Source organism: Chrysochloris asiatica, unplaced genomic scaffold, assembly GCF_000296735.1.
Source record: "Chrysochloris asiatica unplaced genomic scaffold, ChrAsi1.0 scaffold00071, whole genome shotgun sequence".
Classification (NCBI taxonomy): domain Eukaryota; kingdom Metazoa; phylum Chordata; class Mammalia; order Afrosoricida; family Chrysochloridae; genus Chrysochloris; species Chrysochloris asiatica.
This window is the reverse complement of record NW_006408589.1, coordinates 5,150,867-5,174,992: the sequence shown is the minus strand read 5'-3', so window position 1 is coordinate 5,174,992 and position 24,126 is coordinate 5,150,867. Positions and strand designations below refer to the sequence as shown.

At 46.9% G+C, this 24,126-nt stretch overlaps 1 protein-coding gene across 1 annotated transcript in view; it reads left to right on the top strand.

Moving 5' to 3' along the window:
- The first annotated feature begins 2,807 nt into the window (after nt 1-2,807).
- Nucleotides 2,808-24,126, top strand: part of ERGIC1 (endoplasmic reticulum-golgi intermediate compartment (ERGIC) 1) — a 154,698-nt gene continuing 133,379 nt past the window's right edge. Inside the window, 4 exon segments of the mRNA XM_006864845.1 lie at nt 2,808-2,892; nt 2,895-2,933; nt 2,936-2,976; nt 2,979-3,010. Coding sequence (XP_006864907.1) covers nt 2,808-2,892; nt 2,895-2,933; nt 2,936-2,976; nt 2,979-3,010 — 197 coding nt within the window.

The window sequence follows — 24,126 nt, the reverse complement described above, 5'->3', positions numbered from 1 at the left end:
CTGTCTTAGTCTGGAAGCTCTTCTGAAACCTGTTCAGCATCATACCAACATTCAAGCCTCCACTGACAGACTTGAGGGGCCTTGGCCAGGAATTGAACTTCAGTCTCCTGGGTGGGAGGTGAAAAGTCTGCCACTGAGCCACCATTACCTTCAGTTCAAGAAGTATCTGAAAATCCAAAAAAAAAAACAAAAAAACATAGTAGTTTACACAAGATAGATGTTTATTCCTCTCCTATGTAGAAGTCCTGTTAGTATTTGAGGACAGATGACATTCAGTGGCAAGGATGCAATATCTAGTATCTTTCTATATTCTGTTCTTCATGGCCTCCACATCATGGTACAGCATCCATGTTCTGAGCAGCCAGCGGGAGGAAAGGACATAGAGGACAAATAACATATGCCAACTGTCTCTGAAGCCACTACGAGACACTTCATCTCAGTGGCCAGAATTTAGTAACATAGCTACATACAGCTGCAAGGGAGGTTGGGAAACTCAGTATTCATGGTAGGCACCTGTATGCCCAGCTAAAAAAACATAAGTTCCATCACCATATAAAACATCAACAATAGTTGGTGTTGCATTCACTCTTTGCCAACACTGTCCTAAGCCCTTGACGTTGTTGTTAGGTGCCATCAAGTCAGTCACAATTCGTAGTGACCTTATGCACAAGAGAATGAACCGCTGCCCAGTCGTGCCCAACCTCATAATCATTGCTATGCTTGAGCCCGTTGTTGCTGCCACTTGAAATAACTAATTTAATCCTTACATCAAGCCTATAAAGAAGGTACTATTATTACTTCTATTTTATAGATGAACTAACTGAGATACAGGGAGTAGAAATAAGCTAGTCGGTGGACAGACAGTCTGGAACATGAACTCACACAGTTTGTCTTTAGAGTCTGGACTCTTAACTCTGAAGAAGGGGAGAATAGATGTTGGAAGACATGAACATTCTCAGTCCATACAGCAGGAGAGAGCAGAGTGAGCTAGGCAAAAGGAGTCCACTGCACCTTGCAGTGCAATGAATGACTTCATATGGCACTCTGCATATGAAGAGTCTTTATAATTCCCACCAATGTTTTGCCATGCTGGGTCTGGGTAAGAGAAAGGAAGGGAAGATACTGATAGGATTATATAATTCAGCTATGAGTGGTTAACAGTGTGTATTGTGATTGTAAAAACTTGGAACTCTAATGTGTATAAAATGAGACATCTGCGAGTAGGAATGGGGGATCTCACTACCATCAAAGAGGAAGAGCCAGGAATGGAGCACATGCTTTGGACCCAGAGATCTCTGTGCATTGAACCTCCTCAACCCAGAGCCAGAAACATGTGACACTGGAGGGCTGGCAGAGGAGCAGCAGACCCAAGAGCCAGAGCATGAGATAGCACCCATGGAGCAAGTAAAGCCAAGTAACACTGGGCAGGAGGCTTGCTTGCAAATTAGGGTGCCTCTAGGCACTCAAGTGGGGGAGCTAGGTTTGCTGACTCACAGAGCTAGAGCTGAGTACCTTCAGGTTTATAGTGGAGTAGTGTGCCTCTCGGGCATTTATCAGCAGCTGTAGAAGAGCTTTGTAACATTGGCCAGACAGAGAGAGGCCTGCCTGTGGCCTGAAGAGAGGCTTTCCTGGCTGGAAGCACTGTGCCCTGATCCTTTTCTGATCCTGCATTGTAATCTGATCCTGCATTGTAATTTGTTAACTTCTCCTATATGACAAGAGAAGAATTAACTGGTCAGGTCATGGCATGGTTCAAGCTCCAGAGGAAAAGTTTGGTTTATTGACCATACCACTGAAAGCATCTTCTCAGAGGAACAGGTTCTACAATGTCTTTATATTTACAGAAGAGGAAACTGGGCCCAGGTCTTGATCATGAATCCTGCCTCCCTCCCCTTGGATGTTTTCAAGTCCTGTGTCACTAAACCTAGCTGGGAGGGTGGCCATTCACAGAACCCCAGAGAAGTCCAGTGAGTTCAGAATGGTTATCTCTCCAGGCATCCAACCCCAGGCAGGATATTTCATCAGGTGCCTATTTGTGAGTTTCCTTAGCATGGGTCTTGTGTTGCTTCAACTGCTGATTCTTTAAACCTCTCAACATCAGGGAGTTGCTGATCAACTATTGCAGAGGAAGAAACTGTGGCTCGGAATCCAGGGCAACTGGAGGATTCCCAGGGCCAAGTTACAGTAGACCCCTTGCTGGAGAGAAGCTGGGAACAGGGAAGCTGGAACCTGAAACACAGCTACCATGCTTTGTGGTAGGCAAATCTCACAGATTTCCCAGTTGATCCCCAGGACACTATGCCACGAGGTAGGTTTATCACCCACTTCTTGCAGATGTGGAAATCACTAAGAGAGGCCAAGTGATTTTTCCAGACAGGCACCGTTGGCCTTCTGCAGGTTTACTTTACACATTTAGGACCCCTTGACCTTCTACTTTTCCCCACGCTGTTTGGCTGAGCTAAGTCAATCCCTGGACCATCCCGTTTAATTTAACAATTTAATGAAACAGGTACAAATGCAAAAAAACCAAAACAACACAAAACAAACAAACCCAGCCACCTTGGGGCTCTGAGAGGCAGAGATTTGCTAGAGATCACACAGAGAAGTGAAGGAAAACAAAGTTGGGGTGGGGGCTGAATGAAAAAAATGAACGAATTTATAACTATTATGGGGAATCACGCATTTGTTCCCTTGGGAGCCCTCAATCCCATCCCTCATCCCCCAAGGGCTCACCCCGCCCCACCCGGCCCACTGGACACCTTTAACCGGCGGCGGAAGGGGCGGCCAGGGGCAGCGGGCGGCGCCCAATGGGCTGCGCGGAGCGTCACTTCCCGGCGGCGGGAGGCGAGTGGCGAGTGTCAGGGGGCGGGGGGCTGCCCGCGGGGGCGGGGCGGCGGAGGAGGCAGTGGCAACGGGCTCGGACCCACGCGGCGCCCGGCCCGCCAGGCCTGCAGCGCTCCATCCCCTGCGGCGACAGCGGCGGCGGCACGATGCCCTTTGACTTCAGGAGGTGAGTGTGGCGATCGTAGCCGCAGGGGAGCCCCCTCCGCCGCAGAAGGGGTTCCCCAGCACTTCGTAGGCCCTTCCTGTCGTGCACGCAGAAGAGCTCCCCTCCGCCCTCTGCATGCCTCTGGGGACATCGGGTGGGCCCCCTTGCCGTACACAAAGCCAGCCAGAGAGACAGAGCCCACTACCTTCAGTAAGACCCACCTACGTCCTAGGCCACCCATCCCTTTCCCTGCACCGAGCCCCTCCCTAGACTTCCTCACCCCACATCCCTAATCACCCAAACTGGGCAACAGGTTTACCTCCTCCCCCGGGATGGAAGCATTCTAACCATTCCCTCGTCCCCTTCTACAGATCCCACCCCATCTGACAGGTGGGGCCAGGACATTTCCAGCAAGCCCAGGGACCTCTACAGGGTTGCAGCCCATTCTTTCTTAGAACAGCTGGAGGGTTTTAGGTTTCTCTAACCCCAGGCTTCCCGGAGGCTAGGCAGAGGAGGAGGCCTGTCTGGAGCTAGTCCTGAGCTCTGGGTCTGCGGGTGGGGGTGGGGAGGAACGGGAATGGGAGAGGAGGGTTCTACATAGGGGCAGGCCCAGGTCTGGCCTTGGTTTCTGCAGTCACTACAATGGGTCCTCTGTGGGGTTCATCTTCTCATGATCCATGTTATGTTGGGCAGAGCCTTCTGGAAGTCTGCTCAGGAAGGGGTCTTCACCAATATTCTCATGTGCCATGGAGCACCAGGAGATGCCCCTGAGACAAACACACTGTGGCTTGGTAGACCACAGGGCTTTAGTGTAAGAATGCCCTGCATTGTAATTCTGGTTCTGCCCCTCCAGTGAACAGTTTGGTATGTTCTAGAAGTTCAGGGGAGAAGAATTTGGATTCATACTTCCTTTCTGCTCCTCTTAGGCAAGTGTGTAAGGCCTCTCAGTTCTTGGCGTCACCACCTATACGTTGAAGCTAAAATTAAGGCCACTACCCATGACTGTTCTGTGCATGGGAAGCCCTTACCACAGAGCCAGGCAAGATTTAGAACTTGGGCTTGTCGGCATTAATGGATGAAGGCCTTTTCCAGGTCAAGAAAACAGGGTTTCTGATGCCTGCTTCACAGGAAAGAGTCTGCCCTCCCCCTACAAGTGTGAATGAGGTCAAGGTATATCCATGGCACAGAAATCCCTAGGTTGACCCCATGGAATGTAGGCATGTGGGATTTAGGCCTAGATAGGACATGAGCCTTGGGCATTTTGAACTGTCTGGCATGACATACTCCAGGCTGCCCTAGCACACAGATGCCGCAGAGCAAGCAAGGCCAGCCTCTTGCTCTTGCAAGCAGCCCTGAGGTAGGTGCCAAGCTCTCTGAGACACGGAAAGCCCCACTGTGGAATTCAGGGGCAGTCACAATACTGACTGTTAACATCTGGGCCATGAGAGCCTAGGCTGCCCCATTGACCTCTGATCCACAAAGCCTCTCCTTTCTGGGGGCTACCCTTCCCCCCATTCCCATGCAATTCAATAGGTTTGTTGTTTATGACCATGTTGGGAGCAATCATTACTTTTGGTAATTTAATTCTTCTGCTCTGCACCTCTGGCCTTGTTTTATAGAGGTGGAGTCAAGGCTTCAGGGCTGAGGGTCTTGCCCTGGATTACATGGGCACAGAATGGGAAGGGTGGGCCTGGGTTCCTGGTCACACCTGGCTCCCAGCCTGGTGCCCCTTGTGTTGGATACTTGGGAGGACAGATGAGGTAAGGTGAGGAAATTGGTAGGATCAGTTTTTAGCCCTTCCAAAAACCCATGTTGGCCCTTTGTTAGGCATAATAGTTCAAGGGGACATGCCCCTGCTGAGAGGCCACTGCCCAGGGATCTGTGAATTGAACTCCCTTCCATTCTCAGCAAGGTATTTTCATCAATTCCTCAAGGGCCTGGGTTCACTACTGAGTAGTGGTGAGAATAGATTTAATACCTCCTATTTACACCTTGGAAGATAAGCCAAGTGCACCCACTCATTAAGATCTGTTAACTACAAAGCTTCAGAACTCAGGCCTTAAAGTTCTGCTGCCCTGCCACACACCTCCCTTCTCTTCAGTGTTCATTCACCAAAAAATGTGTGCTGAGCATCCATTCCATGCTCAGTCCTAAACCAGGGCCCCATGGTACCCAGGGGGAAATCTGTGGCCCTGTCCTCTCAGCACCCCAGGAAGAGAGAAGGGAGAAGAAGCCCTTGAATGGTGTCCCAGAAGTGGGGGTGTGCGCACAAAGCATCCATCACTGTACATGCACTGCGGGATGCGGACTGGACTTCTGTTCCTCATCACCTCTGAGAGTACATTTTAATTCTTTTAAATCAAAGGGAGATTTTGTTAAGAGGAATCCACAGCCCAGCACGTGAGCTGGTAGAGCTGGATTTTGAACTTTGGGCTGTTCTATCCAAAGCCTTAGCTCTGGGAAGAGGAAGAGTCCCATAGCCCTGTTAGATCTTTTAAGAATGGAGAGCAAGAATGAGGAGCATACTATGATTCCGTCTCCCTGGTTGGGACTTTTCCTTGTGTTACTACTCTCCTTAAAACAGAACAAAATCTTGGGGGGTGGGGAGGTGTCCTATCAATAAATACTTTGTCCTCTGGTGCACTGGTTAATGCACTTGGCTACTAACTAAAAGTTTGGAAGTTCAAGTCCACCTAGAGGCACCTTGTAAGAAAAGTCCTGGCTATGTACTTAAAAAACAACAACACACAACTAGCCACTAGAAACCCCATGGAGCATAGTTCTACTCAGTCATACTTAAGGTAGCAGTGAGTTCAACAATGGCAAGGACTGTGGGCAGCTTAGCTTCTGTGTGATTTCCTTGTCTGGAAAGTGGAACTGGTAGCAAGACCCATGAAAGTAGGTTTGTTGCCGGCAATGTGTACAGCACTTGAAAGCACACCATAAATTTTGGCTGCTGTTTTCATGGTTTGTGTTATTTCGTTTAAACACCTATCACCTCCTACTGTGCTATATAATTCACTTAATTACTAAGTGCTTGTTCTATTTCTCCCTCCCATTAGAATCTGAGTTCCCCAAGGGCAAGAATTTTTTATGCTTTAATCACTGTTATATCTCCACCAATTATTGCAGAGGCAATTTCAATTCATGGTGACCCCATTCATGTCAGAGTAGAACTATATACCCCATAGGGTTTTCAATGACTGGCTTTTCTGAAGCAGATCACCAGGCCTTTCTTCCAAGATGCTTCTAGATGGACTCATACCGCCAACTTTTTAGCTAGCAACCCAGGACATTAGCTGACCGACCACTCAGGGATAAGAACAGTGCCTAGGCCACTCTCCTTTGGAAGTCCCACTCTAAATCTGCCCAAGAAACCCAAGACATGGTGTGATTGCGTAGGCCAACTCTTCCCTTTGTGAGCAAATTTTCAGCAACTGCTGGAGAATGTTCCCCTAGCTCCCTTGAATGTGCTCTCTCAACTGGAGTTGAGGCTGGGGGCAGAGGCAGAGTACGGAGGAGGGACCCTGGGCCTTGAATGGTTACTTGTGCTTTCTTTACTCTTGTTGAATTGTTTCATTCATAGCCGGATGTTGCAGTTGTGGAACTGACCTTGTGACCTAGATCCGTGGGTATTGGCATCAACCTTACCCAGTTCCGGCTGGCTTGGTGCCAACAGTACCTGCTGTTGCCCGTTCATGAGACTGGGAAAGTGGGGGCCCAGCCTCGGGTGTGGGTGGGGAGAGATAACAGCACCACGTAGTTCCTGCAGCCCAGGCCCAGTGGTGCCTGAGTGCTGTTTGGGGTTGACAGAGGTGACTGGCTTCCCCAACAAAAGCAGCCCTTGAATTGAAACCCCAAACCTGGCTGTGTCGCTATCCTGCCAATGACCAGTTGCGCCCTGCGACAGCCGACATACCCTATGGGAGCCTCAGCTTCTGCATTTTAAAGACTGGCTGTCTTTTAGACCCTTTGCTGCCTCACCTGTTAGTGTAGCGTGGGCTGTGCTTGCAGTGCAGGCCAGGCTAATCTGAAGGGCCCAGTACAAAACAAGCATGCAGAGCCCTTTGCTCAGAAAGTTTTAAGAACTGCAAGGTGGAGTCAGCCGGGCACATGACCCTGTGACTGCAATACCTCTACTCCCGCTCACTCTGGCCTGCCCGGTGGTCTTTCCTCTCCAGCGATCCCATGAGTGAGCTGTACAAAGCAAAGGCAGCTTCATTTTTCTCTGCCTTGGTTTCCATCTTCAAGTGGATCCCATAGCTCTAGATGCCTTGGCACCCATGAAGTTTTTTTGTTTTTAAACTTTTTATTGTGAATTGAATGAAGGTTTACAGACAAGATCATCCGTTCTACATTCAACAAATCATGCACTTGATTCATCTCAATGATTACAATCCCCTCCCTGAAACAACAGTTCTCCTGCTTCCTCCCCATGGCTCCTGTTTGCATCCCACCCACCTTCCTATCCCTTCTCAACTTTGTCCTTAGGAAAATGTTGCCCTTTTGATCTCAAATGATTGACCATTCTATGGTGAGCCTACCTTGCCAGTGTCGTTGCCCCCACCAATAAACAGTATCTACTTCTTGGCTGAAAATTGGGCCTTGAGGATGAGTTCCTTTCTAAACCTGAAGTTCCTCCAGTTTCTTTCTGACCAGTAAACTTGGAAGGTTTTTTTCTTTATTAAATAATTTTGAGTTTTGTTCCACAGTTTCTCCCACTGTATCCAGGGCCCTTTAATGTGATCCCTTTCAGAGCAGTTAGTAGTAGTAGCCGGGCGCTGTCTAGTTCTTCTGGTCTCAGAGTTGTGGAGACTGATATTCACGTGTTCCATAAGTCCATGTGACTAATTGATTCCAAGCATCTTCAGTTCTCATCACTCTTCTTTCTTTTGCACATGGAGAGACCAATAGATGCACCTTAGATGGCACCTTATGAGCTTTCAAGATCTCAGATGCAGAGCATTGTCTGTGTGGACCGTGTTATGCCAGTTGACCATTAATATCCCCTGAGACTATGGTCCTGAGCATTCAGGCCCATCAGTTCATTGCCTTAAGATGTTTGATAACATCTAGTAATGATAATATGTATGCCACTCTTCCTCCCCACCCTTGAGATCTTGCCCGAGAGGGTCCCTGCCCACCCCGTAGCTCTCCTCACTCCTTACACCAAGCTCAGCCCCAGCCACAATGGGAGCCTCTGAGCGCAGTTCAACAGGTAGTCACTACATGCATGCCTTTATCTACCTTGCCTTGTTCCAGACAAAAACGCAGAGAAGCTGACAAGAGCTTTATGTTTTCAAAAAATCAAATAGGCTTAAAAGTTAGGGCAAGAGGGAAATATAGATTAGCCTGCAGGGAGATAATGTGAAAATCAAGCTAGTATTTCATGTTTATTCAGCACTTAGGATTGTAAAAGGAACCCTGGAGGCAACGTGAGTTAAGCCTTGGTCTGCTAACCTCAAGTTTGGCAGTTCAAACCCACCATCCTTTCTGTGGGAGAAAGACGAGGCTGTCTACTCCCGTAAAGATTTACAGTTTCAGAAGCCCTAAGGAACAGTTCTACTCTGTCCTGCAGAGTCACTATGAGTTGAAATCGACTCAATGGTAAATGGGTTTGGGTAGAATCTTATGTGTGTCCACTCAGTTAATCCCCCAACAGCCCTACAAGGCAGGTATGGCTGTTATTCCATTTAACAGATAAGAAAATTGAGGTGCTACAAAGTTAAGCAGCATGGCTGGTCAGAAGAAGGAGCTAGGGTTTAAACATTGGCTGTCTGGTTTCAGAGCTCCACTTGTAGCCCCTAGGTTGGTCTGTAAAGTTTTTGCCTTTCCAGCTACTAAGTTCAGAGAAAACTGAAAAAACAAACGTGTATTCGACTCCACAACAGACTATCACCACCACCACCACCATGCTCCATAGAGTTTTCAGTGGCTGATTTTTTAGAAGCAGATTGCCAAGTCTTGCTTCTGGGGCATCTCTAAGTGGATTCAAACCTCCAAACTTTCAGTTAGCAGTCAAGTGAGAACCATTTGCACCACCCAGGAACTCTAGAGAGAACTAAAACCTCTTCTAATTGGATTCATTAACTTTCTCATCATTAATCCTTTCCCAACAGTGTTCATTAAAAAACTTAAAGTTAAGTAAGTGTCTTGTAGTCTGACACTTGATTCAGAATTTGCCTTTTTTGTAGCATAGTGGTTACAAATCGGGCTGCAAACCGCAAGGTCAGCAGTGTGAAACTACCAGCTGTTCCACGGGAGAAAGATGAGGCTTTCTGCTCCCATAAAGATTTACAGCCTCAGAAACCCTGTGCCAGGGTCACTATGAGTCGGAACCGACTCCACGGCACATAACAACAACAACAAAGACCTCATGACTTCCTCACACCTGACTCAGCATCTCACTCCTGAGTGTTCAGGCTGGCTCACTTGGCCCCTGGGCTTCCAAGCTTGGAACATATGTGTACCTGCTCACCTAGACTTGGAATAAGGTAGAAAATCCCTCCTCACAAATTGGTTTGGATTCCTGACTTTGGTCTAATTAAGTTCTCCTTCCCATCTGTTAATCCTTTCATAGTTTAATTTTGAGTGGCTGCTAGGCAGTTCACCAAGCATTGGAGAGAAGGCTGGGTTGGTTCTTTGTTAGGCCAGCAGGGTTTTGTGAGGAGGGCATTTGGGGTGAGTTATACTCAGTACCTCTAAATCCTTGATCTTCACACCCGCTGTGTGTAGAATCCTTTGAGGAGTCTTGCTGTTGTTGTTAAGTGCCATCGAGTCCATACCAACTCATAGCAACCCTGGGCACAACAGAACAAAACACTGCCCGGTACTGAGCCAACCTCACAATTGTTGCCACACTTAAGCCCACTGATGCTGCCACTTGGCCAATCAATCTCTTTAAGGGTCTTCCTCTTTTTCTCTGACCCTCCACCTTACCAAACATGATAACCTTCTTCAGCAGCTTGTCCCTCCTGACAATATGTCCAAAGTATGAGAGACGAAGTTTGGCCATCCTGACTTCCAAGGAGCACTCTGGCTGTACTTCTTCCAACACAGATCTGTTTGTTGTTTTGGCAGCCCATGGTACTTTCAATATTCTCCTCTAACACCATAACTCATGTGCATCAATTCTTCTACGGTCTTCCTTATTCACTGTCCAGCTTTCGCATGCATATGAGGTTATTGAAAATACCATGGCCTCCTTATAGCAAGGATCATTCCCAGCCCTCCATACACAGAGTAGACAGGAATGGGCAACTTGGACATTGGCTGCCCAAAATGGGGAGGCTACAAAGGGAAGAAGTAATTGGCTTACACTTTTAAGAGGGAACCTAGATCCAGAGGGCATGAAGGAAGGTAGAATCTCCACTGAGTAGTATCCAATCTGTCTAGGCGGGCTGATGAAATGAAATGCGGATGGGTCTCTTGTGATACAATAGTGAATAATTGTTATCAGGACTGCTTGTGAGGGTTGGAAATGCAAAGGTAGATGTTTTGTAGCAAGGAGGGGAGTGATTAACTTTTCAGTCTAGGATCGGAGGTCCATAGGACCATCAAGGGAGAAGAGCGGAGAGCCGGACCCTACCCAGAGAAGCAGTGATGCCTGAGATGGAGGCAGAGACGGTGACATGGAGAGATGGAGCACCTGGGGACTTTAGACCCAGAGAGGGAGAGGAGCTGTGTGCTGACGACCAGGGGGCAGGCTTGCAGGGAATACCCTTTGGTTGGTCGATGATGCATGGAGGGGATTGTAACCGTGGCAATGAAAAGCTATACAATAGCATGAATGTAAAACTAATGTTCTCCCATGTACACTGTCACATAATTCACAATAACTTGGGTCAGCCTCACCTTAGTCCTCAAGCTGACATCTTTGCTCTTCAACACTTTAAAAAGGTCTCATGCAGCAGATGTGCCTAATGTAATACGTGATTTGATTTCTTGACTGTTGCTTTCATGAGTCTTGATGGTGGATCCAAGAATAATGAAGTCCTTGACAACTTCAGTCTTTTCTCAGTTAAAAAGAGTGTTGTTTATTGTTCCACTGGTGAGGATTTCTGTTTTCTTTACATTGAGATGCAATCCATACTGAAGGCTGTGGTCTTTGATCTTCATTAGTTAAGTATTTTAAGTCCTGTTCACTTTCAGCAAGCAAGGTTGTATCATCTGCATATCGCAGGTTGTTGATGAGTCTTTCTCCAATCCTGATATAACCCAGCTTCTTGGATTATTTGCTCAGTATACAAGTTGAATAAGTATGGTGAAAGCATATAATCCTGTCGCACACCTTTCTTAATTTTAAACCATTCGGTGTTTCCATGTTTTGTTTGAACAACTGCTTCCTGGTCTATGTATAGATTCCTCATGAGCACAATTAAGTGTTCCGGAATAGTCATACTTCACACAATGTTGTCCATAGTTTGTCATGATCCACACAATTGAAAGCCTTTGTGTAGTCAATAAAGCACAGGTAAACATCTTTCTGGTATTCTCTGCTTTCAGCCAAAATCCATCGGACATCAGCAATAATATCCCTCGTTCCACGGCCTCTTCTGAATTTGGCTTGAGCCTCTGAAAGTTCTTTTTCAATGTATGCTTGCAGCCATTTCTGTATTACCTTTAGTAAAACTTTACTCACATGGGATATCAAAGATATTGTCTGATTATTTCCACATTTCATTGGGTCAGTTCTCTTTGGAATGGGCACAAATACTTATCTCTTCCAATCAGTTGGCCAGATAGTTGTCTTCCAAATTTCTTGGCATAGATGAGTGAGTGCCTCCTGTGCCACCTCACTTTCTTTAAAGATTTCAATTTGTATTCCATCAGTTCCTGGTGCCTTGTTCTTCGCCAGTTCCTTCAATGCACCTTGGACTTATTCCTTCAGTATCATTGGCTGAGGAGTTAGTTTTACAGACCCCTAACTAGGAACTGAGGTGGACCCAAACATGGGCATTTTTAAGTGCCCCACCTGTATGATTTTCAGTGCATAACCAGGACCAAGTCCCACTGCTGTCACTCAGGAGGACCTGTGACAAGCAGGGCTGTGGTCACCAGGAAAGCTGCATGGCTCAGCGGAGCCTGGGAGGGGGAGGCTAGAGAGCAGAGTTCTGATCACATCTGTCATTCTGGACAAGCCCACTCCCTACTCTGGGCTCTCTCTTACCTTGCCAGTAAAGTGGTCAGTAATGAAGTGCCATTGAGTCAGTTCCAACTCATGGTGACCCCTGGTATGCAGAGTAGCACTGTGCTCCCTAGTGTTTTGCAAGGCTGTGTGATCTTTTGGAAGCAGAGAGTCAGACCTGTCTTCCAAGGTGTCTTGAGGTGAGTTCGAGCTGCCAGCCTCCCGGCTATTAGTTAAGCGCTCACCAGTTGTACCACCCAGGGAACGCTAAGGGATCTTAGATTTTCTATTTATGTTGTTCTTCAAAGTGTGGTTCCCGAACCAGCAAAGGCAGACTCAGCCCCCACCCTGAATCAGGATCGATTTTAACAGGATCCCTAGGTGATCTGTATATGCGTGAATGTTTACAATTTCAATTTGACTGACTTGATTCAGCAGCTTCCAGTCTGTCATCTCTCACATGTGTTTCTCTCCTGGAGAGTCACAGTGCAGGTTAGCGTATTAAAGGCTCTGAGAAGTCCTGCATGAGAACAACCAATGCCACTTGGTTCCGCCCAGCTTTTGACGAGCATATTGTCTAGAACACCCTTTCGGTATGAAGTGCCTATTGCCATTTCTCAAAACCCAGTTTGAGAAACAGATCTAATTGATCCTTAAGGAAATGGTAATTAACCTAATTCTCTGTTGTCTACATTGAGACCTATTAACTTAATTACATTGGTTGTACAGGTGGGGAAAGTTCAGGGTGGGAAAAACTGTCCAACACTGCTGTGCATTTCTTTTCAAAAGAAATCTGGGTCCTTGGGAGAGGTGGGAAGAACTCAGGGATCTCGGCACTGCTGAGAATCAGGGCATGGAGGTGGGTGCTTTATGAACATCTCCTTGCCTTTGAGATGGGCTTGACTTTCCCTGTGTTCTATGGATTAAATTGTGTTCCCCTAAAATACAAGGAAAAGTGGAATGAAAGAGAATGGAAGTTTTCCAGGAACTTTGTAGACCCTCCCTCTTGTATGTGTTGCAGTATAATGGCCTGGACTGAAAGTTCAGTTTGAGCTGCAAGTTCAGCAGTTCAAACCCACCAGCTACTCCTCAGAAACCCTATACAGAGTTGCTATGAGTCAGAACTGATTTAATGGCACTTAACAACACAAGGAGCTCTGGTAGCGTAGTGGTTACGAATCGGGCTGCAAACCTTAAGGTCAGCGGTTCGAAACTACCAGCCGCTCCGCGGGAGAAAGATGAGGCTTTCTACTCCCGTAAGGATTTACACCCTCGGAAACCCTGTACAGGGTCGCTATGGGTCGGAACCGACTCGACGGCACTTAACAAAAACAAACAACAACAACAACAACAACAGTTACCTTTTGGAAGGAACCCTTGTAGCATAGTGGATTATGAGCTAGGCTGCTAACCACAAGGTTAGCAGTTCAAATCTACCAATTGCTTCTTAGGAGAAAGATGAGGCTTACTGCTCCCATAAAGATTTATGGCCTCAGAAACCCTGTACAGGGTCACTGTGAGACAGAACCTATACTCATGGCACATAATCACCACCACCATATTTACCGGGAGTCCTGGTGTGGCACCATAGGGTAAGTACCAGCTGCTCCATGGAAATCCTGTACAGAGTCACTATGGAAGTACAGCCAGAATACTCCTTAGAAGCCAGATGACCAGACTTCATCTCTTATACTTCAGACATATTATCAGGAGGGACCAGTCCCTGAAGAAGGATACCATGTTTGGTAAAGCAGTGGTTATTGTTGTTTTGTGCCGTCGAGTCGGTTGCGACCCATAGCGACCCTGTATAGGGCTTCCAAGGAGCAGTTGGTGAGCTTGAACCACCAACCTTACGGTTCATACGGCTTTGCAGTCTGGCGCATTAACCCACAGCACCACACCAGGACTCCTAGTAAAGTAGAAACGTGGAGGGTCAGTGAAAAAGAGGGAGATCCCCATTGAGATGGTTTGGCACAGTAGCAGTAGCAATGGGCTCAGGTGTAAGTAACAATGGTCGTGAGGTTGATGCAGGATCAGGCAGTGTTCATTCTCAGTGTTCATTCTATTCTGAATAAGGCCACTATGAATTACAACCCACTCAGTGACACTTAACAACCACAATAACAAAGTATGTGTAGATGTAATCCCATTTGGGGATGGGTTTTCTTTGTTATGTTAATGAGAGCATTCATTTGTTGTTAAATACCACTGAGACAGTTCTGACTCATAGCAACCCTGTATAGGGTTTTCCAAGAGCAGTTGGTGGGTTTGAACCGCTGGACCTTGTGATCCAGTGCCTATCCTATTTATATCTCTTTTGAGATATGTTGTTGTTGTTGTTAAGTGCTGTCGAGTCGGTTCCGACCCATAGCGACCCTGTACAGGGTTTCCGAGGATGTAAATCTTTACGGGAGTAGAAAGCCTCATCTTTCTCCCGCGGAGCAGCTGGTAGTTTCGAACCGCTGACCTTAAGGTTCGCAGCTCAATTCGTAGCCACTACGCTACCAGAGCTCCTTTTTGAGATATAAAAGAGCAGATTAAGTGAACTGGCAAGCAGAGATGGAGGAACGTAGATGATATGCCACATGAAGCTCACCAAGGAACCAAGGACCAGAGCTGAAGAGAGACTAGGACCTTCCCCAAGAGACCACAGAGAGAAAATGTCCCCTAGAGCCAGCATCCTGATAATTTTCTGTTTGTTGAAGATCAATTTCTGTTTGTTGAAATCACCACTTGTGGTATTTGTGTTATAGCAGCACTAGCTAACAAAGATCTTATGTCCAGGAAATTGACGATCCGAGGTGCTGGATCACACAGCTGGTGCATTAAGGGGCAGCTGAGGACCCCGCATACATCTGATAGTGTAACCTCTTCCTGAATCGGGCCTTCCTCCTGCCAGACAGCACAGCTGGACAGGAAGCAAGGGCTATTTGAAACAGACTAAGTGAAACCCTATTCAAGAGGAGCGGACTGGTTGTTACTCAATTTAGATATAGTCACAGGTCCCCAAAACACTGGGGTCGGCTGTTGTGGCAGCCCCTCCAGGATATGATCTTTTCTTCTTCAGGTTCTGATCTGGGTCTTGAACAGGTGACCTCACAGGACTGTGCTGGTATTAACAGTGTCCACAATTGTTAAGTGCTGCTGAATCGGTTCTGACTCACAGTGACCCAGTATAGGATTTCCAAGGAGCGGCAATAGCACTCCATAACATTTATGGTGTGGCACTGTAGGATAAGCATTGAACTGCAGGGTCGATTTGAACTGCAATGTCAGCACTTCAAATCCATCATTTGGCTCCTCGGGAACCCTATACAGGTTCACTGTGAGTTGGAACCAACTCCATGGCACTTAACGACCACAGGGAGCAGTAGTGTGGCTCCATACAATAAGCACTGGACTGCGGACCACAAGGTCCACGGTTTAGCCCACCAGCTGCTCCATGGGAGAAAGATGAAGCTGTCTGCTCTGGTAAAATCGTATAGCCTTGGAAACCCCTATACAGGGTCACTGTGATTCAGAATTGACTCTGGGGGACAATATCGTGTGCCAGGCTGAAGGTTTGTCTGGGTGTCTCTCACCCCTCAGGTCAGCTAGGAACCACTCCTTATTTCCATTTGCCTGTTGAGCAGACTGAGGCATAGAGAGGGAAAGGGGATTGGCCAACCAAGGTAACACAAATAGCGGGTGACGCAGCTGAGACTCCAGCGCTCATCAGTGATGCTCCTCTGTGGCTTTCGTAACCATCCTTTCATGCTTCAGGAAGTAAGGGTTTTATCTCCTTACTTTTCTTGGGGCTACCTTACAGATACCCCAGTGTCAGATGTTATCTGCTTAGTTGTATTTGCAGTGTGTTGCCATGGCAGCCTAGGGAGGGGACACTCTGGAGAGGAGGCTGGTCATGGGTGACCATTTCCTGTCATGTGAACATCTGTGGACATGGTGTTAGGTTAGGGCTGAACCCTACAGGGTGGTGGGGTGGAGGGACTGCTGCAGCACTTCCAGGGGTGAGTGGCAGGGCTGGCCATCCTTCCTGTGCTCCACCCAGTCTCAGCCCCCGTTACATACTAACTGAGGGCCTCCTGTGTGCCAGGCACTGCTGGAGAATGAAGGAGTCAGCACTGAAGCAGATAACCCTGACTCTCACCTTGTGGAACCTACATTTTATTTTAGTTCTAGTATTTGCTTCTCAGGTACCCCTGAGTGGGGTAAAGAGTTAATGCACTTGGCTGCTAACTAAGAGGTTGGAGATTGGAGTCCACCCAGAGGTTCTGAAGGAGAAAGGCCTGGTGATCTAATTCTGAAAAATTAGACAATGAAACCTGTGGAGCACAGTTCTAGTTGGACACATGTGGAGTAGCCATGAGTTCAAATCAACTCCTAGGCAACTAGTTTTAGGGAAGTTTTTTTTTTTGCTTCTCTTTTTAAAAAAATTAAACTGTAGAATAACTTAGATTGACTGAAAAAGAGTAACTTAGAAAGACTAAAAAGTTGTAAAGCTAGTAGTGCAGAGAATTTCTATATAACCTGCATCCAGTTTCTCCATCATACAATACCTTCCAGTAACCACAGAATCTCATTGTCACCAAGTCCATTCCTACTCATAATAACCCTGTAGGACACAGTAGAAGTACTCCATAGGGTTTCAGATTGCCATATCTTTCTTCCATGGAGCGGGTGGTGGATTCGAACCATCGACCCTTAGATTGATGATTTTCTCAATTGCCATCACTGTTGACTCCATGTCTGTCCGAGTAGAACTGTACTCCACAGGTCTTCAGTGGCTGACTTTTTGGAAGTAGATTGCCAAGTTTCCTTTTCGAGTCACCTCTGGATGCACTGGAACCTTCAGCCTTTCGGTTAGCAGCTGAGCACATTAACAATCTGTACCACCCAGGGAATCCTTCTCATAGGGTGGAGTTATGGGAAAGAATAGCACAGAGGTGAGACCTCCTTCTCAGCACATCCTTTTGGGGAGTCCATGATACCACTGGTGACGTTAGCTCTTGTCACTTGGCTAAAGTCATGCTTTGCTTCTTCACTCTACTGCTTCTCATTTTGGTTAGCACTGTTCCTCCCACCCACGTCAGTGTCAACAGACCTTCCTATGGGGAAATGGACAACCAGTGTCTAAAACTCTGTATGCGGGTTCCCCTGAATTAACATTGCCCCTTTCTACTGTGTGTGAGGGAGGACTCACAGTGGTGGCACCTTGATCATTCCTGAACCGTGTGTTTTAAAAGGGCAGAGAGGGAGCTTGGAAGGACCGATCGTCCTCCCCACCCTGCCCCTTGTGCCAGGCTGATGTCAGATGATTTATAGTTATGATCTCATTTCTTCTTCATTACAAACTTGCAGGGTAGGTAGGAGGCATTATCCTGGTATTAACCAGCGGGGAGTGTCAGAGCTGGGATTACAGCCCCATGTCACCCCACACTGTATAATTCTCCCGTTTCACTTGTGCCCTTTGTGAGAAGGCTGGTCGGGAAGCCTGTCAGAGCCATTTCATTAGAAAAATGTTCAAAGGATGGGAGTGTTTCCTTCAGCACAAGGAAATGTTTTGAAGGGTAGGTGTGAGACTTGTCCTCAAGTATTGTATGGTAGACAGCCACCATCCGCCTGCCAGTTTGTCTTACTGTGGTAGTTTGTACATTGCTATGATGTTGGAAGCTATGCCACCAGCACTTCCAATACCACCATGGATTACCCATTGTGGGTGGCTTTCCACTAAACCTCTACACTAAGATGGACTAAGAAGAAAGATGTGGAGATCTACTTCCAAAATCCAGCCCGTGAAAACTCTGTGGATCACAATGGTCCAATCTGCAATCGATTGTGGGAATGGTGCAGGATCAGGAAGCATTTTGTTCTGCTGGTTTTGCCATGAATCTAGGGGCAGTGGGTGACTTAACAGCAACAGTAACAGTGTAAAAGCCCTTAGGACCGTATCTGGCATATTGTCGGAATATGGCTCAGTCCACATTCCTTCTAGAAAAGAGTGCCAGGATAGCAAGACTGTCAGAGAATCTGTGAATGGGCCTGAAGTTGGGCTCAGGACACCTCCTTTATGTCAGTCTAAGTAGCTAATTGCTAGCAACAAGCTGAAAAGCTCAGTGGCTTCATGCAGCATTCTATTTTTGCCTCATATGAAGTCCCAGAAGGGGCGGGATGTGCTGTTTCTCACAGGCACTCTGAAACCCAGCTTGCTCTCCTTGAGGGTGTCTGGGATCCTCTCCTTGGCCTGGCAGTGGGAGACAAGAAAGAGGATGCTGAGGAGACTTCGGTGGACGCTTTCACGGGTCCGATCCTGATGTGGTACCTGACTGCGGCTCACATTCCTTGTCCTAAATTCAGATACCTGGCCACACCAAACCACAGGGGACGTTGAGAAATGTGGCCTTGCATGTGCCCGGAAGGAAGAGAATACACTTTATTTTATTATTATTATTTTTTTAATTAAATGTTTTTATTTTGGATTGAGTGAAAGTTTACAGGGCACATCATCAGTTTCACATTCAACCATTCATATAGCTTGTTTCATTACATTGATTATTGTCCCCTCCATATATCATCAGTTAACAGTGCCCCTACACTAAGAGAATACACTTTAATGAGTATATAATGTCTCTGCCATATTGACTTAGGCCAAAATTTTTTCAGCCTCTACCATTCTGGTACCATCATCATCATTTCTGGCGTATTCTTAAATGACATGTGTTCTTTGCTTAATGTTGTTGTTGTTGAGTGCCATCGAGTCAGTTCTGACCCATAGCAACCCTGTATAGGATTTCCAAGGAGAGGCTGGTGAGTTTGAACTGCCGACCTTGCGGCTCAAACCGACTTTGCAGTCCAGTGCACTAACCTACAGCACTACACCAGGCCTCCTCTTTCCTTTAAACTACTTAGTTTATGAACTTAGTGTTTTTATGTGTAGAAGGTAGCTTGATAACATCTTTGAAAATGGAAAAACAGTATCACTTGCCATAGAACATAAATAGAAAATAACCTTACATATAATTGTAATATTATTCAGTTGTGGCTAGCTTGTTGTTGTTATGTTATTAAGTGGTGTCGAGTCGGGCCGACCCATAGCGACGCTGTATAGGGTTTCCGAGGAGTAGCTGGTGAGCTTGAACCGCTGGCCTTGCAGTTCAAATGGCTTTGCAGTCTGGCGCATTAAACCACAGCGCCACACCAGGGCTAGCCTGGTAAAGTTTCTGGATCTGATAAAAAAATTCAAGTGTGGGCTACAAGGTCAGTTGGAACTGCAAGGTTGGTGGTTCAAACCCACCAGTTGCTCCTTGGAAGCCCTATACAGGGTTGCTGTGAGTTAGAACCGACTCATTGGCACTTAACAGCCCAAGAGAGATGAGATGTTAAAATCATGTTAAAGTTGGATCAGGGGTCTCTGAGTAGTACATATGATTACTGAGCTCTACCCAGAGACACCGCAGAAAAAAAGGCCTAGAAATGTACTTCTGAAAAATCAGCTATTGAAAATTTGTTGAACACACTACAACTCTGGAACTGGGTACACAAATCTTAATTAACTTGATGAAAAACAAAAAAAAGACTCAGTTATTATCAAGTTAATTCTGATTCCATGTGTGCCAGGGTGGAACTGTAAAGTTTTCAATAGCTGATTGATTGGACGTAGACCTCCAGAGCTTTCTTCTAAGGTGCCTCTGGGTAGATAGACTTGGACCTCTATTTTCTAACCACATGGGGTCTGTTCGACAACAGCTTCTTTACTGGTAACATCACCCCGAAACATTCTCTTGAAAGTTTCTCTCAGAATTCTCGGAAGAGAACTGAACAGAGAATAACCCTACCAGGAAGTCATATGTCAATTAAATGTCCGCTCCCTCTATTGTCTGAAATCAGCCCACGTCCCCCCAGTGATGTGGGCCCCACACTTTGGGAAATGCTGCTGTAGGGGACAACCAGCACAGTTTATACACAAACCTTTGGCTTTGTAGCACTTGTAGTGTTTTGCCAACCAGAACTCATCCTCAACAAAGACCTTCTCGGACTATTTGAGGTTCTTCACATCCCTTCCTTGGGTGTACCTTTTTCCTCACATCAGAATTTGTTAGCACAATTGCAATGATGTGTGTGTGATTAGTCATTTCACATCAGTTCTCCTAGATACACTAAGCTCTGGAGGGCAGACACAGTATCTGTGTGCCCACCACTCATTCTAGTGCTAAACCCGGGGTCTGCCCACAATAAGTGCTCAAGAAATATCTGTTGAATGTAGGAAGGAAGGAAGTCAGGGAGCAACTGGGCCACAATCACAACTTCTGTCTCTGGTTAAGGGGCCCATGTTACCCCCACCACACACCACTCATGAAAACCCTCTGAACCCCCAGTGAAACTCCCCCGACACCCCACAGCATAGCAAAGGGGTCTACCTCCACCAGGGATGGGCCCTTTGTTACTGTGTCCCTCTGTGTTTGGGAAACACTTCCAGCTTTCTCCTACGGGTGTGAGTACATCAGAAATGACGTATGCTTCCAGCAGTAGGATGGAGCCCTGGTGTGGCCCTGTAGGGTAATCACTGGACCACAAGGTTGGTTTGAGCTGCAATGTTGACAGTTCATATTCACCAGCTGCTCCTCAGAAACCCTGCACAGGGTCGCTATGAGTTGGACTCGACAGCACACAACAACAGCCAGCAGTGGGCATGGGAATGGGCCCTGCTGACAGTATCCCTAAGGTTGGAAGTCAAATTCTGCCCAAGGAGATGGCCGGCTGCCTGTCCTGATTGGAGGCCACCGGGAAGCTGTACCCCACCCCAAAGCTCGTCTTGCTGGAAATGTCACATTGGCCCCTAGAATCTGACTAAGGGAAGCTGGGAGGGCAAGGACAGCCTAGTGACCAGGCTATTCACACCTTGAAGAAACTAAAACTCAGACAAGTTGAAAACTTGGCCCAGCTGGAAAAGGAACAGAGCCAAGCCCTAAACTTAAGACTTTCTGACCCCAAAAGGATGCTTTGTGTTAGATCGTTTGGTCCTAGAAATCCCAGCTGCCCATTTTCAGGTGAGCTGTTCTGTTCTTTCTAGTCTACTGGCAGATTTTACCACATAGGGCCCTGGGCCACCCCCGGAGATTCTGGTTCAGTTAGTCTGGGATAGGTCTTGTGATCTGTATTTTGCATGTGTCCTCGGTGATTCTTATGATCAGGCAAATTAGAGAAACCCCATTATGATTCAAGTCTGACTCTGAAACTAGGTATTGCAAATTTTAGTTAACGTGATAAAATAAAACCAAAACCCCATTGCTATCAAGTCAGTTCTGACTCAGGACAGCCCCATCATGCATGTCAGAATAGAAATGTACAGTTGTCGGTGATTGATTTTTTGGAAATATATTTCCAGGCCTTTCTTCCAAGGTGCTGCTGGGTAGATTTGAATCACCAGCCTTTTAGTTAGTAACAAAGTGCTTAAGATTAACTTGGCAACTTGAAAGGACAAGCAGACCAGCCTACAGCGGCTAGAAGAACAGAAGATATTTCTTGAAAGAAAGACCAACAGGAAAAGTACAAAACAATAATGGCAGTCTGACTGATTACTACAAGAACAAGCAAGTTGCTCACCCAGGAGACATCAAGTCAAGTGGTCGGGTCCCCTCAGGGTAAACCCACTTCAAGACTGAGACTCAATGGGAATACACGAGCAGATGTGCGCTCTGATTGGTGACCACGTTCATCACCGATAAGGGGAAGTGAGGGAAAAACAGCAATGAAGCTGTGAGCTAGGCCCTACAACGTTCAACAGACTCCTGTGAACCTGGGTATAAAGACCTGGTTGGCCAGCAGTGTAGCAAGACCTGGGGACTCTTGAGCCCAGAGTCAGTGACATAGCCACAGAGGACTAGAGTAGAGAGTGAAGCGTCCAGCTGATAAGAAGAGAGGGCATATACTTAAGAACATCCACACTTGCAGAAAATACCCACTTGACCTGGCCTCAATGACTGGATGATCAGAGCTCAACTAGAAGAAAAAAAGAGTAATGTGATGCAGTTTGATGAACTTGACCTACATCTATGGATGCAGTAACTCAAAACAGAGAACAAATCTTTACAGCGAAGATCATTCCCACCCCCTCCATACACAGAGTATACAGGGATGGGCAACTTGGACACTGGCTACCCAAATGGGGGGAGGGGGGAACTACAAAGGCAAGAAGTGATTGGCTTACAAGCTTTCAAGATGGAGCCTAGATCCAGAGGGCATGGAGGAAGGTAGAATCTCCACTGAGTAGTATCGTATCTGTCTAGGCGGGGCTCATGAAAGGAGATGCTGATAGGTCTCTTGTGATACAGTAGTGAATAATTGTTATCAGGACTGATTGTAAGGATTGTGAATGTAAAGGTAGATGTTTTGTAGCAAATGGAGGGGAGTGATTGGCTTTGCAGTCTAGGAGCGGAGGTCCATGGGACCTTGATGGGACCATCAAGGGAGATGAGCAGAGTGTGGGACCCTACCCAGAGAAACAGTGACGCCAGAGATGGAGGCAGAAACGATGAAGTGGAGAGATGAAGCGGCTGGGAACTCTAGATCCAGAGAGGAACAGGGCCTGTGAGCTGACGACTGGGGTGCAGGGCAGGCTTGCAGAGTATACCCTTTGGTTGGTCGATGATGCAATGAGGGGATTGTAGCCATGGCAATGAAATGATACATAATCCGAGGAATGTAAAGCTAATGTTCTCACATATAAACTATCACATGTTGTTGTTAAGTACCGTGGAGTTGGTTCTGACTCATAGTGACCCTGCACAGGGCTTCCGAGGCTACAAATCTTTACAGGAGCAGTAAGCTTCATCTTTCTTCTGCGGAACAGCTGGTAGTTTCAAACTGACGACCTTGAGCTTAGCAGCCCGGTTCGTAAATTCACAAGAAAACATTAAAAAAAAAAAAAATTAACTTGACAACTTGATATTAATTCATCATGATCATCACAAAAGCATCTGACAGGACTTAAAATTTTAGACAACTCTTAGAAGGTATCTGTGGTTGAGGGATGATGGTTTTCTCTGCAGATGCAAAAACTGAGGTTCAGAGATGTTGAGTGACAGGTCTGGGATCACACAGCTGGGAAGGAGCCACAGAACACAGGTTTTCTACATTTGAATACCATACTTTTCTGTTTTCCTACAGGAGTCATTTGTGTCTTGGTGAGTGAATGGGCCTCAGATCCCTTCCAATGACACAGCTGTGGACCTTGACTCCTCTCTAACTCATTCTTCGCACCCAGATGTTTCTAGAAGGAGGTGGGAAGACGCTACAGGTGCTGGGCAGCATACTTCCTGAACATCTCCTGGGATACCACAAGTAGTGCCACAGGATAGAAATGTATTATCTTGTTCAGATCTTATAACAAAGCCTTTAAATAAGAGCTTTTCTTTCCCCCATTTTACAGATGTGAAAACCAAGGTGGAGTGACTTGTCCTAGTGTTGGTGTGCATGAAGGGGCTGGGCTGTTTAGAATCAGTAAACGTGGCAACTGAAAGGGCCCTTGAGATTAGTGGAGTCAGCTATTTCATTTTGGAGTTGAAGAGTTCTGCCCAGATTTACCCAGCAAGCCAGCCAGCAAGAGCTGGTCTGCACTCTTAGGCTCGGCTGACTTTCCCAAACTTACCTTCAATTGTCCCAGCTTGGAAACTGGGTCACACTCTCAACCAGGTAATTTGTCAGAGCTGAGTTAGCCCTGAGTCAAAAGGAGGCATGACAAGGTTCGCCCACCTGCCTCCTCCCTGTCCTACCCCACCCTGCCTCGGGTCAGAGCCCTCACGTTGGGGCCACACAAGCACGTCACCCCACTTGGAGCTCTGCCTGCCCCACACTCACTGGAGCATGATGAGTCAGCCAGCTCTCGACCAGGACTCAGCTTGTTTTCAAACCGTTGTCATGTGCAGCCAGGCAGGAGGTTCAGGAGCGTGTAAGGAGGTGAGACATAGTGGAATGTGGAGAGAACACAGGGCTTTGGAGCCTGCCAGACCTGGCT